The 16,212-nt window shown below is 46.1% G+C and overlaps 2 protein-coding genes across 2 annotated transcripts in view; both read left to right on the forward strand.

Moving 5' to 3' along the window:
• Positions 1-4,108, forward strand: part of LOC124673643 (adenylyl-sulfate kinase 3-like) — a 6,350-nt gene extending 2,242 nt beyond the window's left edge. Inside the window, exons 2-5 of the mRNA XM_047209684.1 lie at positions 1,843-1,961; positions 2,059-2,143; positions 2,953-2,999; positions 3,933-4,108. Of these exons, the coding sequence (XP_047065640.1) occupies positions 1,843-1,961; positions 2,059-2,143; positions 2,953-2,999; positions 3,933-4,031 (350 nt within the window). The 3' untranslated portion in view covers positions 4,032-4,108. The remainder of the gene's footprint in view (positions 1-1,842; positions 1,962-2,058; positions 2,144-2,952; positions 3,000-3,932) is intronic.
• A 2,159-nt stretch (positions 4,109-6,267) lies between these two features.
• On the forward strand, positions 6,268-6,701 carry LOC124670708. Its single transcript, XM_047207184.1, has one exon. The coding sequence runs from the start codon at positions 6,268-6,270 to the stop codon at positions 6,610-6,612; it is 345 nt and encodes a 114-aa protein (XP_047063140.1). The 3' UTR covers positions 6,613-6,701.
• The last annotated feature ends 9,511 nt before the right edge of the window (positions 6,702-16,212 follow it).

The raw sequence follows: 16,212 nt of genomic DNA on the forward strand, positions 1-16,212 counted from the left end.
ATGTGTTAGAGTACGTCATGGGCCTGGGCCCGTTAGTCTTATGGTTTGCTTAGGGGTCAAGTAAGCCTTGCTTGGGAGTCAAGTAAACCTCTCTATATATGGAGAGGAGATGTATCAATCTAATCAAGCAAGAATTAAGAAGGAAATCCCTTCCCTCTTGCCACCGGCCGTGGGCAAGGCCCCTGGCCGGCCCTCTCGCGCCATCCCTCTAGCAACACCTAACACTTGGTATCAGCTTTCCCGGGTTCGATCATGTCCAGCCCTCCACCGAGTTCTTCCCACCCGCCGCCGCCGCACTCCGACGTCCCAGCCGTTCTCTCCCCGGCGGAGATCACCGCAGCCCTCCGCGATCTCATCACCGCTGTCCGGGAGATCCGCCTCTTCCCGGCCGGTCCCTACGGGACGCCGCCGGCAGCGCCGCTGCTGCTGTGGCAGCCGACGCACCGAGCGGCCTCCGCCGCGATCACCGGGCAGCCGCAGCCGAGCGCTGTCTGCCGTCGTCGCCGCCACCCGACGCCGGGCTGCTGCGATCCCCGCCGCCGGCTCGTCCACCATCTCCGGGCCGGGCCCTACCTCGGTGCCGGGGGTCCCTCTTCTCCGACAGCCGGCCGCCTTCTTCCCCACCGGGGCGCTTACAAGAACAGCGACGGCTGCCGCCGCCACCAACGCCGCCGCCGCGCGCTCGCTGTCCTCACCGACGCTGTCATCGCCGTTCGGTGGGCAGCCGCAACGGCGGCGGCGAGCTGCCGTCGCCACCAACACCGCAGCAGCGGCCGCTGCCGCCACCCACGCCGTCCCTGCCTTCGGCGGTGTGGGAGCGACCTTGGCCCCGGGCTCTACATTGACACCGCCCGGGATGCCCTTCCACCAGGTCCGTTTCCCTCCGTCGCCGTCACCGCTTCCGGCTTGGATCGCTATCCGCCACGTGTCGGCGGCAGTGAGGCTGCAGGCTGCTGCGCGCGGCCTCCTAGTGCGTCGGCGTGTGCGGGAGATGCGTGATCTGCAGCTTCAGCTCCTCCAAGTTGCGCTTCGTTGCGCAACGGACCTCGATCTCGTCCGCTGCGTCGGGGATCTTGGGCGTGCGGTTTCCCCCACGGGCGGCGGACATGCTTGTTTTCCCGCGGGCAGCGACCTCAAAGTCTGCGCCATCGACGAGTCATCCGGCGGGGAGAAGGCATGGTGTCACCGACGAGGAGCGCACCGCGTAGCACCACCGCATTCCGCCGCCGGCCGCGCGGGCTCCTTTTGTCCCGCTGGTTTCCATGGGATCCGGGTGGCTGTACAGGTGCACGTCCGATGGGCGGATGGTGTCCACTTTATGTTCGGGGGTCAACAATAAAGCGTCCCGAGTCCATTTCGAGGTTGAGAGTAATAAAACAAGCCGAGATGTAAAGGCTCGTTTTTAGGTGTTAGGTTTGTGTTGCGTCGAGTCATGGTTTGTTTAGGTTGCAGCTCGAGGACAAGCTGCATGTCCAGGTGGGGTGTAGTGTTAGAGTACGTCATGGGCCTGGGCCCGTTAGTCTTATGGTTTGCTTAGGGGTCAAGTAAGCCTTGCTTGGGAGTCAAGTAAACCTCTCTATATATGGAGAGGAGATGTATCAATCTAATCAAGCAAGAATTAAGAAGGAAATCCCTTCCCTCTTGCCCGGCCGTGGGCAAAAGGCCCCCGGCCGGCCTTCTCGCGCCCTAGCAGCCCTCTCTCTCCCTCCCAAACCCTAGCAGCCACATAACACAATGTTTCTGTGAAAATAAAAAAAGTTGTAAACAGAAAATCCATGCTTGTGCTATTATTTTATATTTTCCACCCATTTACGCTCTTATTATTTCAACTACTTTGAGCAGGTGAAGTAGCAAAGCTATTTGCAGATGCAGGTCTAGTGTGCATTGCTAGTTTTATATCTCCGTATAGGAGAGACCGAGAGTCGTGTCGTGCATTATTGTCAGACGGTAGTTTTATTGAGGTGAGGGATTCTTCTTAGTTTACTCCCGTCTCTAGTAAACTTACCTTTGTTACTGGTTTTGTTATGACTGCTCAATAAACTCTCGTGAACCTTGCAGGTTTTCTTGAACATGTCCTTGGAATTGTGTGAAGCAAGGGACCCAAAGGGCCTTTATAAGCTCGCTCGTGCAGGAAAAATAAAGGGTGAGGTTATCATATAATCCTTGATGTCCAAGCTGTCAATAATTAAGAGTGCTTCACGCTTCAGTTTGGCTTGTGTTGCTGCGGTACACCCTGCCTGGTTTGTCCATAAGGCCACCAATCACATCTCAACTTAATTTTACAACCAAATAGAATTACATTTTGCATGTTTAAAGAAAGGAACACACTCATAGGAATATACCATAACCCATGGAACCATGCTAAAGCTAGTCAGTGCACATATTGCGGAGCTTGATATGATGTTTTCAGTGTAATGGTGTTAATGAATGTGGTCATCGTTAATAAAATTTACTGACATGGCCTCCCTTACAGTTTTAGCTCAAAAATGTGGGATCATTGTTTATAGGCTAGGTTCTGTTACTAGCTCACTACGCCTTAACTGCATAATTAGCCATGACAACATCAAAGCTGATTCAGTTTCTATATGATTTCCTTGTACTTTCATTGATTTTTCTGTTATGAGTTTCCTCGAGCTTTTACTGTCAATTTATCACTTGAACTGGGTTTTAGGTGCCGGTATGTGCAATTTTAAGTTTGGCTAAGGAGTTATCTAGTTAACAATTTAACCTGGAAGCCCTTTTGCCCATACTAGTGTGTGCTCTAAGCATCTTACGAACTAAACATTTTGACTAAGATAATTTTCTGTGGGTAGATTTGTCTTCACCCATTTGCCTCTAATTGACCATTCTTTGCATATAATTTTGCAATATTTTTTCCGCCCTGTCTTGTTAAACCATGTATAGCTCTCTCATGCTTCAATAATTCAATATCCTAATTATGTTTTGCTGCAGGTTTTACTGGTATTGATGACCCTTATGAAGCACCATTAAATTGTGAGGTACATCATATATTGTACTTGCTAATTGCTATAATTTTCACATGGTCAAAGTGCGCCTTATGGATATTTTAATGTGATTGTTCTTCTGGGTTATATGGATCATGGTTCAGATTAAAAATATTGCTCCTCCGACACTTATTATGGATTGGAGGGAGTACTAAATTTAAAATTTGATTAGGAAAACTGAGCATGACTCGTCTCTCTTTTATTATAACATAGTCAATCATGTAGGATCAGAAGCATGCTCAACATGTTAAAGAGAATGGTAAATATGCTCTGTAGTTTAGAAGAACAGTAGAGGATATTAAATGTTAATGGGAAGAGCTAGGGCGTGGCCAGTCGTGTCCTATTGCTATCGCGTGCCCCTCAGCTTCTTTCTTCTTCCAATCCACCTGGTTGCCTGCATCCCCTTCCATGCATCCTCTTCCTCTTCCTCCCCAGCCCACCTCGTCTCCGAGGCTTCCTCCCAGCGATGGCCCCTCACTGTTCTGTCGCCAGATCTGCTGCTATCTACCTCATCTTGTCCACCTCTTGCTGATCAGGCCATCTCTCTAAGGCCAAGGTGCACCAGGTATCACTTGTCTGGCCGCCAGTGAGCACCCGTAGATGAAGATGACATAACAATAGTGAATATTTTCCCTCTTCCTTCTGCTCCTGGCTCCTGATTAGATGACATGGGGTTGTGCTCTCTGCAAGACCAGGGAGCGAATGGTGATGAGTTAGATTTTCTGAATGTTATAACAATAGTGAATATAATGCTGTATCCATTATTGTTAAATAGATAATTCTTGGTTTGTTTTCTTAATATATGATATATGATACAGCCATTCATTTAATAGCTAGAACATGATTTCGTCATATTCTCTTTCTTACCATTGACACGAAGTTGCTATTGCTTCTGACATGTATGCTTTCTTTTGTTATACTTTACAGATTGAGATCAAGGAAGTGGATGGCGTATGTCCTTCACCCTCTGACATGGCGGAACAGGTGGTAACTTATCTTGAGGAGAAAGGCTTTCTGCACGAGTAGACGGAAATGGAAGAATCCTTGAGGCCGTTGTCGTGTTGGAGAGTATTTCCGCTAGATTAGCGCATAATAAGTCAAACGCCAGTAGGTTCTGTACTTGTTTCGATTGATTGCGTGCGTTGATCTGGCTACCCATATGTAGTTCTGCTCCTCTTTCTTTTCTCGTTGCTGCAAATAGGAAAATGTCCTGTGCAATGACATTCGGAACAGAGTAATGATCCTAAGTAGTTTATTCAGCCTGTAACTCGTCATGCTATCCTGATAGGCACTTGTAGTGGTTCTGATGAAGTGCAACGGCCTCCGAGTTTAAGTAATTCCGAGGCATATACCATTTCAATTTTGTACTATCGAGAATCGCCTACCTTCGATCTTGCGGCACACACACAAAAAGAAATATTATTATATGTGCTCGAATTATCCGAATCTAACTTTAAATTGCAATAAGGATACGTGTCAGGTAGCGCGCATCTTTCCAAAGGTTCGTCAGGTCAACGTTGACTTGCCCTGACTTGAAGGCCAGTTCGCTAAAAATAAGACTTCAGCCGTGGGCAGGGCCCTCGACAACATGATTTTGGGTATAATGGTAAGTATACCCTACTCGATAAAACGTGTACTACGCATCACAGAGCTGCCCCTCACGAGAACAACAACCTCTATCAACGCCCCCCGGCCGTTCTGAGACTTGTAGGCGGCAAAGTGCTATTGAAGGTGTTGTCACATGCTTTCCTCCGTATTGGGAGGGGCTGTCTACATTGGCGCCCCCTATAAAACAACCAAACAATGAAACCAACAAATTTCATTCAAAATTAAAATGTAAATTACTCTTCCTCGTCGGAGTCGACATTGAGGATGCCAGCCTCCGTAGCCGGCCGCATGAAGTCTTGGTGGCGAGCGAGCGACATTGATGATTTCCTTGACGGTGTAGCTGGGCACTAACCATATACGCCTCCGCTCGACGATGTTTTTCTTTGGTGGTGGATGCTCACTAATGAAGCGGTTAAGCGCCGCCTCCACGCGAAATAGTGTTGGCTAGTAGTCACCGTGGTGCCGTGGGTCTAGAAACAACACATTCTTATGTTGGTTGTTGGCACGTGCACCATGTCCAAGCTGATGGCCTAGACCCTTGGCACCGTCACTTTAGTCGGCACTAGGATGCGTACTTGGCAAGCTCGGCGGCCTCGTGCTAGTCCGTCTATCCATGTCGACGATGGGATACACACACATAGAGAGAGATCGAGAGGCGACGTCAAGGGCAGACTCGACGTACTATGTACGAGCGGAGGTGGTAAATAGAAGGTTGTTCGCGGTAGGTGAGGGTGGCGCCATTACTCAGTGTCTCGGAAGTCTATCCGGCTGGCGTTGACACATATATGACCCGTGGAAGAGAGTGGTCATACCGGCCGCCAAGTGGGCCTGGGGAGGTTGTATGTTGTGGTGCGGAGTGCCGTGCCCCATCCCAGCCCTTGTGGGTAGTGGTCAACATGGATTGACGGCTATTTTATTGAACTCTAAAATATGTCGATAACCACCAGTGAAGATGCTCTTACAATTTAAGCAGGAACGACGAGCTGATAGACACTTGAACCGTTCTCTAGAATGGTAAAACGGCCGACATTTTGTTTGTGATGCATGGATTGTGCTCTACTAGAATGGTAGAACGGTCCGCATTTTGTCCGTGACACATAGATTGTGCTCTAGAATGGTAAAATGGTCTGCATTTATCCGTGACACTGGAATCTGGAAAATGCAGGATGCTGCGACGGTGGACCGGACTAGTAGTACAACGTGTGCCTTCTACCTGGCCGATCCAGCCATCGCCGTCGGCGGACACCGGAAGGATTCAAGATGGTCACGGCACCGTGCGGCGCGCGCCGACGACCGACCATTCGCCGCGCGGGCGGCACGCGTTCTGTACACTTGCACCCATCCCATCCGTCGGGGCGCCGCGCGAAACCAACCAACCAGTCAAAAGCCGCGAAGAAAACCCAGGCAAATCCTCCGACGCGCGGTCGCCGCGGCCGCCGGAAGCTACCAAGACCAACACCGGCACGTACGAAGACAACCCCGATGGACCTATTCGTCTTCCCCGCCCGGCGTATATTACACCCTGCGTAGTACGTGCGCAGCTCGCCTCGCTGGCTCGCGCCTCCCCAACTTTCCCGCCGAACCACGCCACCGCTAGCTTCGCCCGCCATCTCTCCTCCTCTCCTCCCAAACAAGCAAAGCGTCCAGCGACCGGATGGTGTTCAGCAGCGCGTGGCTGGCGGCGGCGGCGCGGGTGCCGGCGGAGCTGTGCCAGGGCGCGCCGCGGCCGGGGCAGCGGCGCCGGCTGCGGGCCGACGAGGTCCTGCGCGCGCTGTTCGCGCCGCCCGTGCACGAGCTCGAGCGCCTCGCCGGCTGCCTCTACCTCTTCTTCTGCATGCCCCTGCCGGACCCGGACGAGTACTACTACGTGCCGGCGTCCGGGCGAGGCGGCGCCTGGGTGGCGCGGCGGCCCGGCGTGCTCTACAGCTACCGCCGGTCCCTCTCGGTCTCCTCCTCGTCCGGCGACGACGACGAGGGGCTGTATTACTCGGAAGACTAGGAAAGGAAGATCGACGATGTGCATAGATAGTAAGGATCGTGTCGTGTTCGTATTAGCTAGGCGTGTGGGCGTTTCTTTTGTCCGTTCCATTCTTCATACGTAGCACTGTACATACTTTCAGCGAGAAAATCAAGACGATTTTTCTCTCTGAATCGTTTCAATTCTTTGTGTATACAGTATATGGTACGTACCACTGTACATATTGATAGCAGAGAAAATCAAGACGGAATTTCTGATTGATTCTTATCAAAATTCTGTGCAACGCTGTACAAAAGACAGAATTGTCGTTTTCATGGGTCATCGATCGTGACATTAATCTGAGATTCTGAGACAGTTCAATGCGACGAGTATATGTATGTATTTGAAGGAGGATAATTCAGCTTTTGTAGCGGAACGGGCGATCTTCCTAGCAAAAAGTAGGAACTTGGGATATTCACTTTGGTTCATAGGAGCATTTACTTTCGTTGTGTGAATCTACATTTCAAAGTGTTAAAAAAATTAAAATAATTTTTTTTCATGCACATCTACACATTTTATGTTCATACACAAGTTTTCAAAAAACAAAAAACTAAAAAATTCTGTGGCTCCTATAAAAAAATAAATTTTGATGCTATAACGTGACTACGTATAGAACATTTTTTTAAATCTTTTTTGTCAGTTCAATGCGACAAGTATACAATATTTGGAGGATAATTCAGCATTTGTAGCGGAACGGAGCGATCTTCCTGGCAAGACGCAGGAACATCCGCTGGTTTAGTACGTGGGCTATTCTAAATGAGCAAAAGCCAAATTTAAAGTGCTTTGTATACATTCTGTAAAAAAAGTGCTTTGTATACAAAGATGGAAAAAGTAAGCATCTAAGTACACAGGAATAGTGCTTATTTTCGGAACTCTAAATTTCTCTGATTTCATTTTTTTTTGGTCTAGCCTAGATTTTTTGAAAGCTGTAAATAAGTTTTTTGTTTTTAAAATTTCAAATTCTATCTATCATGCCAATTTCATTATTTTCTCATTCTTCTTGGCTAATTTTTTTATTTATTAGATTTTGTGTTTATTCTTCTCTGGCCATTACAAAGAAATAACTCCAAGATTTTGCGAAGGACCAAAGGACTTCCAAGTCATTTCCAAGCACCCACATGGACCATGTTGGATCCTATAACATGATAGGTTTGATAAAATGATACTTTATGTATCAAGCTTAGCTATACCCATTTTCTCAAAGAAATGCCCCTATGATAATTTGCTAATACAATTCCCTTGTCACCATAGGACATTTACCCACGGTTCATATCCATCATTATGGGGTTTTAGAATTATTTGTAGCTCGTTCCATCTTTGACAAAATGAAACTAAATTTGTTTGGGCCTTTCTTTTGTTGAATAAACTTGCTTTGGTTCTTAAATTTCTTTAGAGCTTATTTGTTCGATCCGGCTCAGTTCAATTCCTAGCTCCGCCACTGTTCATACATGAATAGGTTAGGTAGAAACACATGCATGCAAAATTTGGTGAAGCGAATTGATCATCCTTGATCTGTAGCGTACTGTAACTTTTGCCAACTATCTTACGTGCATGAATATTTCCGTTTCAACGTTTCTTTGAAACTTCTGGATATATTTTCTTTCTCTGAGTTACTATTATAATGTTATTTGGGAAAAGGCCCACTGGTTGAGTTATTATTATCATTGATTATGCTATCATCAGAAACTGACTTAATATAGGAAACAGTATTTGAATACATGCTGGCCAGTGACCCAGTGTGGAGAGTGCCATAGAGAGAACACAGACTTTTGGCTGATACTTCACCCATCCCAATTTATGTTAGGAATAATTTTGGGTAACAGTCAAATTCTGTAAAACTTAGCCAATTACATAACAAAATATACCAACAATTATGATATAAAAATAATGTTATTAGAATTATGGTGAAATATATTTATATATTATATACATTTCATAGCATGGATAATAATAATTTTTCTGATCTAACGTTAGGAAGTTTGACTTTAACTAAAAGTTATACTAAGGACCCCACCCACGTTAGGAAGTTTGACTTTAACTAAACGTCAGCAACACGCAAGTCCAAAACGAGGCACGTAAAGGAAGGAGACAACTCGGGTCTTCCTTGGTCACACCAACAGGAGCGGCGGACCTTGGCACGCCGGTCACGCGGAAACTTGAGATAAGGGTGGCGGAGAAGCGGCGGTGCGCGGCTGCCGGCGGTACTGAGCTTGGGCAAAGCGGAGAAGGGATCACATGAGTGGAGCGCGAACCAGCACGGGCTCCAGATGCGCGAGGTCTGGGACGTATAGTAGAGGCCGACCGTGCGCAGCGGGGGCGGAGGTGCCGGAGCACGAAAAGGACCTGATACTGTCGGTGTCATGTGGATAAGGTGAGCCCCGCCTCAAGCGCGCCTCCGGGCCCGACCTCCTCCCGGCGTGAGCAACCGCGCCACTCTTCCACCGTGAGAGAATTAGGGGGAGAGAGGAGAGGGCAGATGAGAGTGGCCTTTTCGTGGCTGCCATATGGGCTAGCGGTGGAAGAGGCAGACACAAAGAATGGCCCGGACATGTCCGATTCAACGCAAATCTAACCCAAATTTGGATTCAAGCGAACAAACTGAATAGTTTGGGTTGTCTCGCTAGATTAGGGTTTTCTCTATTTTACATCCGCACGGCCAAAATCGGATATAAAATATTTATATGGGTCTTTCCGGTAGAGATGCCCTTAGGAGGGCAGTGGCACCCTCAGCCCACCAGGTTTAACACTTTAATGTCCCATAAAAGGCGGAATATTCTTTCAACGTAGGCGGTGTTTCCATTGATATCGAGGCGCATGTGGTGGCTTCGCCAATCTCAAAACCCACATGATCAGTTTTATGGTCGTATCTCGAATGTGCTCGCAGGGGTAGGGTGTACGTACGATCATAGGGGTGAGTGTATGCACACATATTAGTGAACGGCCGCGTCTTCTATATTTTGCAAAAAGAAAATTATTGTATTGGACCTGCTTGTCAAAAGAAATATATGCTATATAATTTAGTTTTAGTTATAACATGATAGGTTTGATAAAATGATACTTTATGTATCAAGCTTAGCTATACCCATTTTCTCAAAGAAATGCCCCTATGATAATTTGCTAATACAATTCCCTTGTCACCATAGGACATTTACCCACGGTTCATATCCATCATTATGGGGTTTTAGAATTATTTGTAGCTCGTTCCATCTTTGACAAAATGTAGTGCATGTTAATTTAATTATTCATTCTTGGTCTTTCTAAAGTTTGACTAATTAAGTACTTACAAAATATATTAATATCTACAAGGTCAAATACACATACCATAAACATGAAAGAAGAATTTCATGATGATTCTAATAGATATGATGTTGTGAATGTTGATACTCCCTCTGTTCCATAAAAATTGTCTTGGATTTTTCTAAATTTGGATGTATCTAGACAATTAATACCATCTATATATTAACATCCAAATTTTGAAAAAATTCACACAAATTTCATGATATGAAGGGAATACTTTTTATAATCCAGATCAAACTTTTAAAAGTTTGATTTTGACTAAAAGATGTACAATATTCTGGCAAATAGGGTGTTTGTTGCATAGCCATGCTATAGACATGTAATGCTAGAAAGTGGTGGATCATTTAAATAATTATTGGATTTTTTGTAGAACCTTGGGAGACATTTAGTTCACAAGGATTGTTTCTGAAATATTATTTCGGCCAGAATATGAGGGAGGTAATTGTTTTCAAAGAGTCTAAATATGGACATGATGAGAGGGTCGTATGGGCACCTAAGGGGCGGGGGGTAAATAGGTGCTAAAAAAATCTTAATATGCAAACAAGTGACAAGATACAACAATACAAGTAGTAAAGTGTGGTAAAGGATATAATTAACCAATGGTGAACCACACAGAGACACAATGTACGATTCTCGTAGTTCCTTCCTTTTGAGGAAAAGTACGTCTACGTTGGAGGGATGTGGTGCCACAAAAGCCAACCAACATCACAAAGGCCTCACCCTATTCTCCGGTGAGCAAACCATGAAGGTTAGCTCACGCTCCACTAAGTGGTAGCCTTCAAGGTGGAAACCGTCACCTTTACACAAAGGTTGGGGAACACATACATAACTTAATCAGATCCTCCCAACAACCAACCACAAGACTTTTACAACACACAACAAGCTTTGAGGGTGAATTCTCACAGAGCTAGGGTTTTACAACTTGATTCTTCTTGAAATGGGTGGGATAGTCAAATCCCTTTGGTGCAAGCGTAGATCGGGTTCCTTCGTTGATTCCTAAGAGGGCAATAAGATTGAGTGGCTAGGGAGGGAGATATATGAGTTTTGAGCTTTGGAACAATGGAGGAGAGAGAGTAGAAGCCGCAACTTTCATTTGGAGAGGAAGGGTATTATTTATACCTCCTCAAGAATCAGAAACGTTGCTAGTTCACTTGGACCAGAGTCTCCGACGTGCAGACATCGAGGTCTCCGGTCTGGTAATTTTCATAGTCACTTTTCTAGAGCCTTCGGCCTGGAAGGACTAAAAACTACCACACCGGAGTCTCCGGACAAAGACTCCGGCCTACCCGAGAAAGTCTCCGGGTCCCTATATTGAGAGTGAGGCAACAGGGTTGCTCACTCAAAATCAGGGGGTCAGATTCTTTCACCGGAGTCCGGTCTGGGCACACCGAAGTCTCCGGTTTGGAGCTCCACAGCAGCACAAATTCTCCCTTTTCATCCCTACAAAAACACCTAGCACAACACAACCAAAAATCTCTACGGCCGATTTCTTCGTCTTTTCACTTTTGAGGGGTCGAACACTGTTGGAGATATGCCCAAGAGGCAATAATAAAAGTGGTTATTATATATCTTTATGTTTATGATAAATGTTTATATACCATGCTATAATTGTATTAACCGAAACATTGATACATGTGTGATATGTAAACAACAAAGAGTCCCTAGTAAGCCTCTTAACTAGCTTGTTGATTAATAGATGGTTAGTTTCATAATCATGAACATTGGATGTTATTAATAACAAGGTTATATCATTATATGAATGATGTAATGGACACACCCAATTAAGCGTAGCATAAGATCACGTTATTAAGTTATTTGCTATAAGCTTTCGATACATAGTTACGTAGTCCTTATGACCATGAGATCATGTAAATCACTTATATTGGAAAGGTACTTTGATTACATCAAACGCCACTGCGTAAATGGGTGGTTATAAAGGTGGGATTAAGTATCCGGAAAGTATGAGTTGAGGCATATGGATCAACAGTGGGATTTGTCCATCCCGATGACGGATAGATATACTCGGGCCCTCTCGGTGGAATGTCGTCTAATGTCTTGCAAGCATATGAATAAGTTCATAAGAGACCACATACCACGGTACGAGTAAAGAGTACTTGTCGGGAGACGAGGTTGAACAAGGTATAGAGTGATACCGATGATCAAACCTCGGACAAGTAAAATATCGCGTGACAAAGGGAATTGGTATCGTATGTGAATGGTTCATTCGATCACTAAAGTCATCGTTGAATATGTGGGAGCCATTATGGATCTCCAGATCCCGCTATTGGTTATTGGTCGGAGAGAGTTCTCACCCATGTCCACATAGTTCGCGAACCGTAGGGTGACACACTTAAGGTTTGATGTTGTAATAGTAGAACTTGAATATGGAATGGAGTTCGAAGTAATTGTTCGAAGTCTCGGATGGAATCCCGGACATCACGAGGAGTCCCGGAATGGTCCGGAGAATAAGATTCATATATAGGAAGTCATATTCCAAGTTTGGAAATGATCCGGTGCATTTATGGAAGGTTCTAGAAGGTTCTAGAAAAGTCCGGAAGAAATCACTTTGGAAGGCGGAGTCCCGAAGGGACTCCACCACCATGGCCGGCCAACCCTAGGGGTGGAGTCCCGGGTGGACTCCACCTAAGGTGGCCGGCCACCCCTCCCAAGGAAAGGTGGGAGTCCCACCTCAAGTGGGAATCCCACCTTGGGTAGGTTTCATGTCATATGGAAGGTTTTGGTTTGGGGTCTTATTCGAAGACTTGTAGACCAACTCTTGGGTGTTCCACCTATATAATGAGGGACAAGGGGAGGGGTCGGCCACCCCAACACCACAAGGTGGCCGCACCCCATAGTGGCCGACGCCCCCCTCTCCCAAACCCTAGCCGCCCCACCTCCTCCACCTCTCCCGCAACGCTTAGCGAAGCTCCGCCGGAGTTCTCCATCGCCACCGCCACCACGCCGTCGTGCTGCGGGATTCAAGGAGGAGCTACTACTTCCGCTGCCCGCTGGAACGGGGAGAAGGACGTCGTCTTCATCAACACCGAACGTGTGACCGAGTACGGAGGTGCTGCCCGATCATGGCACCGTGTTCAAGATCTTCTATGCGCTTTTGCAAGCGGCAAGTGATCGTCTACCGCAGCAACAAGAGCCTCATCTTGTAGGCTTTGGAAATCTTCAAGGGTGAGTCTCGATCATCTCCTCGTTGCTCCCATCTTCTAGATTGCATCTTGGCTTGGTTTGCGTTCTCGCGGTAGGAAATTTTTGTTTTCTATGCAACGTATCCCTACGGTGGTATCGAGCCGTGTCTATGCATAGATGGTTGCACGAGTAGAACACAATGGTTTTGTGGGCGTTGATGCTTATGTTGTCTTTAGTTTTAGTACTTTGCATCTTTGTGGCATAGTGGGATGAAGCGGCTCGGGCTAACTTTACATGACCGCGTTCATGAGATTTGCTCCACGCTCGACATGCAACTTGTATTGCATAAGTGGCTTTGCGGGTGTCTGTCTCTCCTACTATAGTGAAGATTCAATTTACTCTTCTATTATTGACAACACTAGTATCACCGTTGTGGTTCATGTTCGTAGGTAGATTAGATCTTACTCGAAACCCTAAACCACGTAAAATATGCAAACCAAATTAGAGGCGTCTAACTTGTTTTTGCAGGGTTTGGTGATGTGATATGGCCATAATGTGATGATGAATATGTATGAGATGATCATTATTGTATTGTGGCAACCGGCAGGAGCCTTATGGTTGTCTTTAAATTTCATGTTGAGTAGTATTTCAAAGAAGTTGTAATAGTGCTACATGGGAGAACAATCATGAAGACGGCGCCATTGACCTTGACGCTACGCCGACGATGATGGAGATCATGCCCGTTGATGATGGAGATCATGTCCGTGCTTTGGAGATGAAGATCAAAGGCGCAAAGACAAAAGGGCCATATCATATCACATATGAACTGCATGTGATGTTAATCCTTTTATGCATCTTATTCTGCTTAGATCGCGACGGTAGCATTATAAGATGATCCCTCTCACTAAAATATCAAGATAATAAAGTGTTCATCCTTAGTAGCACCATTGCCAAGACTTGTCGTTTCGAAGCATCTCGTGATGATCGGGTGTGATAGAATCAACAAGTGCATACAACGGGTGCAAGCCAGTTTTGCACATGCGGATACTAAGGTGGCCTTGACGAGCCTAGCATGTACAGACATGGTCTCGGAACACGTGATACCGAAAGGTAGAGCATGAATCATATGATTGATATGATGAACACTGATGCGTGTAGTTGACACGTCCGTTGGGAACCCCAAGAGGAAGGTGTGATGCGCACAACGGCAAGTTTCACTCAGTAAGAAACCAAGGTTTAATCGAACCAGTAGGAGTCAAGAAGCACGTTGAAGGTTGATGGCGGCGGGATGTAGTGCGGCGCAACACCGAGATTCGGCGCCAACGTGGAACCTGCACAACACAACCAAAGTACTTTGCCCCAACGAAACAAGTGAGGTTGTCAATCTCACCGGCTTGCTGTAACAAAGGATTAACCGTATTGTGTGGAAGATGATTGTTTGCGAGAGAAAACGATAAAACAAGTATTGCAGCAGATTTGTATTTCGGTATTAAAGAATGGACCGGGGTCCACAGTTCACTAGAGGTGTCTCTCCCATAAGATAAAAGCATGTTGGGTGAACAAATTACGATCGGGCAATTGACAAATAGAGAGGGCATAACAATGCACATACATGACATGATAAGTATAGTGAGATTTAATTGGGCATTACGACAAAGTACATAGACCGCCATCCAAGCTGCATCTATGCCTAAAAAGTCCACCTTCGAGGTTATCGTCCGAACCCTTCCGAGTATTAAGTTGCAAAGCAACGGACAATTGCATTAAGTATGGTGCGTAATGTAATCAACAACTACATCCTCGGACATAGCGCCAATGTTTTATCCCTAGTGGCAACAACACAACACAACCTTAGAACTTTACGTCACATCTGTCCCAGTGTCAATGCGGGCATGAACCCACTATCGAGCATAAATACTCCCTCTTGGAGTTAAAAGCAAAAACTTGGCCGAGCCTCTACTAGTAACGGAGAGCATGCAAGATCATAAACAACACATATGTAATAACTTGATAATTAACATGACATGGTATTCTCTATCCATCGGATCCCGACAAACACAACATAGAGTATTACGGATAGATGATCTTGATCATGTTAGGCAGCTCACAAGATCCAACAATGAAGCACAATGAGGAGAAGACAACCATCTAGCTACTCGCTATGGACCCATAGTCCGGGGGTGAAATACTCACTCATCACTCCGGAGGCGACCATGGCGGTGTAGAGTCCTCCCGGGAGATGAATCCCCTCTCCGGCAGGGTGCCGGAGGAGATCTCAGAATCCCCCGAGATGGGATTGGCGGCGGCGGCGTCTCGTGAGGTTTTCCGTATCGTGGTTTTTCGCATCGGGGGTTTCGCGACGGAGGCTTTAAGTAGGCGGAAGGGCGGAGTCGGGGGCTCGACGAGGGGCCCACACCACGGGGCGGCGCGGGCCCCCTTGGCCGCGCCGCCATGTGGTGTCGCCACCTCGTGGCCCCACTTCGTATGCTCTTCGGTCTTCCGGAAGGTTCGTGGCAAAATAGGCCCACTGGGTCTTCGTTTCGTCCAATTCCGAGAATATTTCGTTACTAGGATTTCTGAAACCAAAAACAGCAGAAAACGAGAGCCGGCACTTCGGCATCTTGTTAATAGGTTAGTTCCGGAAAATGCACGAATATGACATAAAGTGTGCATAAAACATGTAGGTATCATCAATAATATGGCATAGAACATAAGAAATTATCGATACGTCGGAGAAGTATCAAGCATCCCCAAGCTTAGTTACGCTCGTCCCGAGCGAGGTAAAACGATAACAAAGATAATTTCTGAAGTGATATGCCATCATAACCTTGATCATACTATTTGTAAACATATGTAGTGAATGCAGCGATCAAAACAATGGTAATGACATGAGTAAACAAGTGAATCATAAAGCAAAGACTTTTCATGAATAGTACTTCAAGACAAGTATTAATAAGTCTTGCATAAGAGTTAACTCATAAAGCAATAAATCAAAGTAAAGGCATTGAAGCAACACAAAGGAAGATTAAGTTTCAGCGGTTGCTTTCAACTTGTAACATGTATATCTCATGGATAATTGTCAACATAGAGTAATATAACAAGTGCAATATGTAAGTATGTAAGAATCAATGCACAGTTAATCAC

This window comes from Lolium rigidum, chromosome 7 (genome assembly GCF_022539505.1).
Source record: "Lolium rigidum isolate FL_2022 chromosome 7, APGP_CSIRO_Lrig_0.1, whole genome shotgun sequence".
Lineage (NCBI taxonomy): Eukaryota > Viridiplantae > Streptophyta > Magnoliopsida > Poales > Poaceae > Lolium > Lolium rigidum.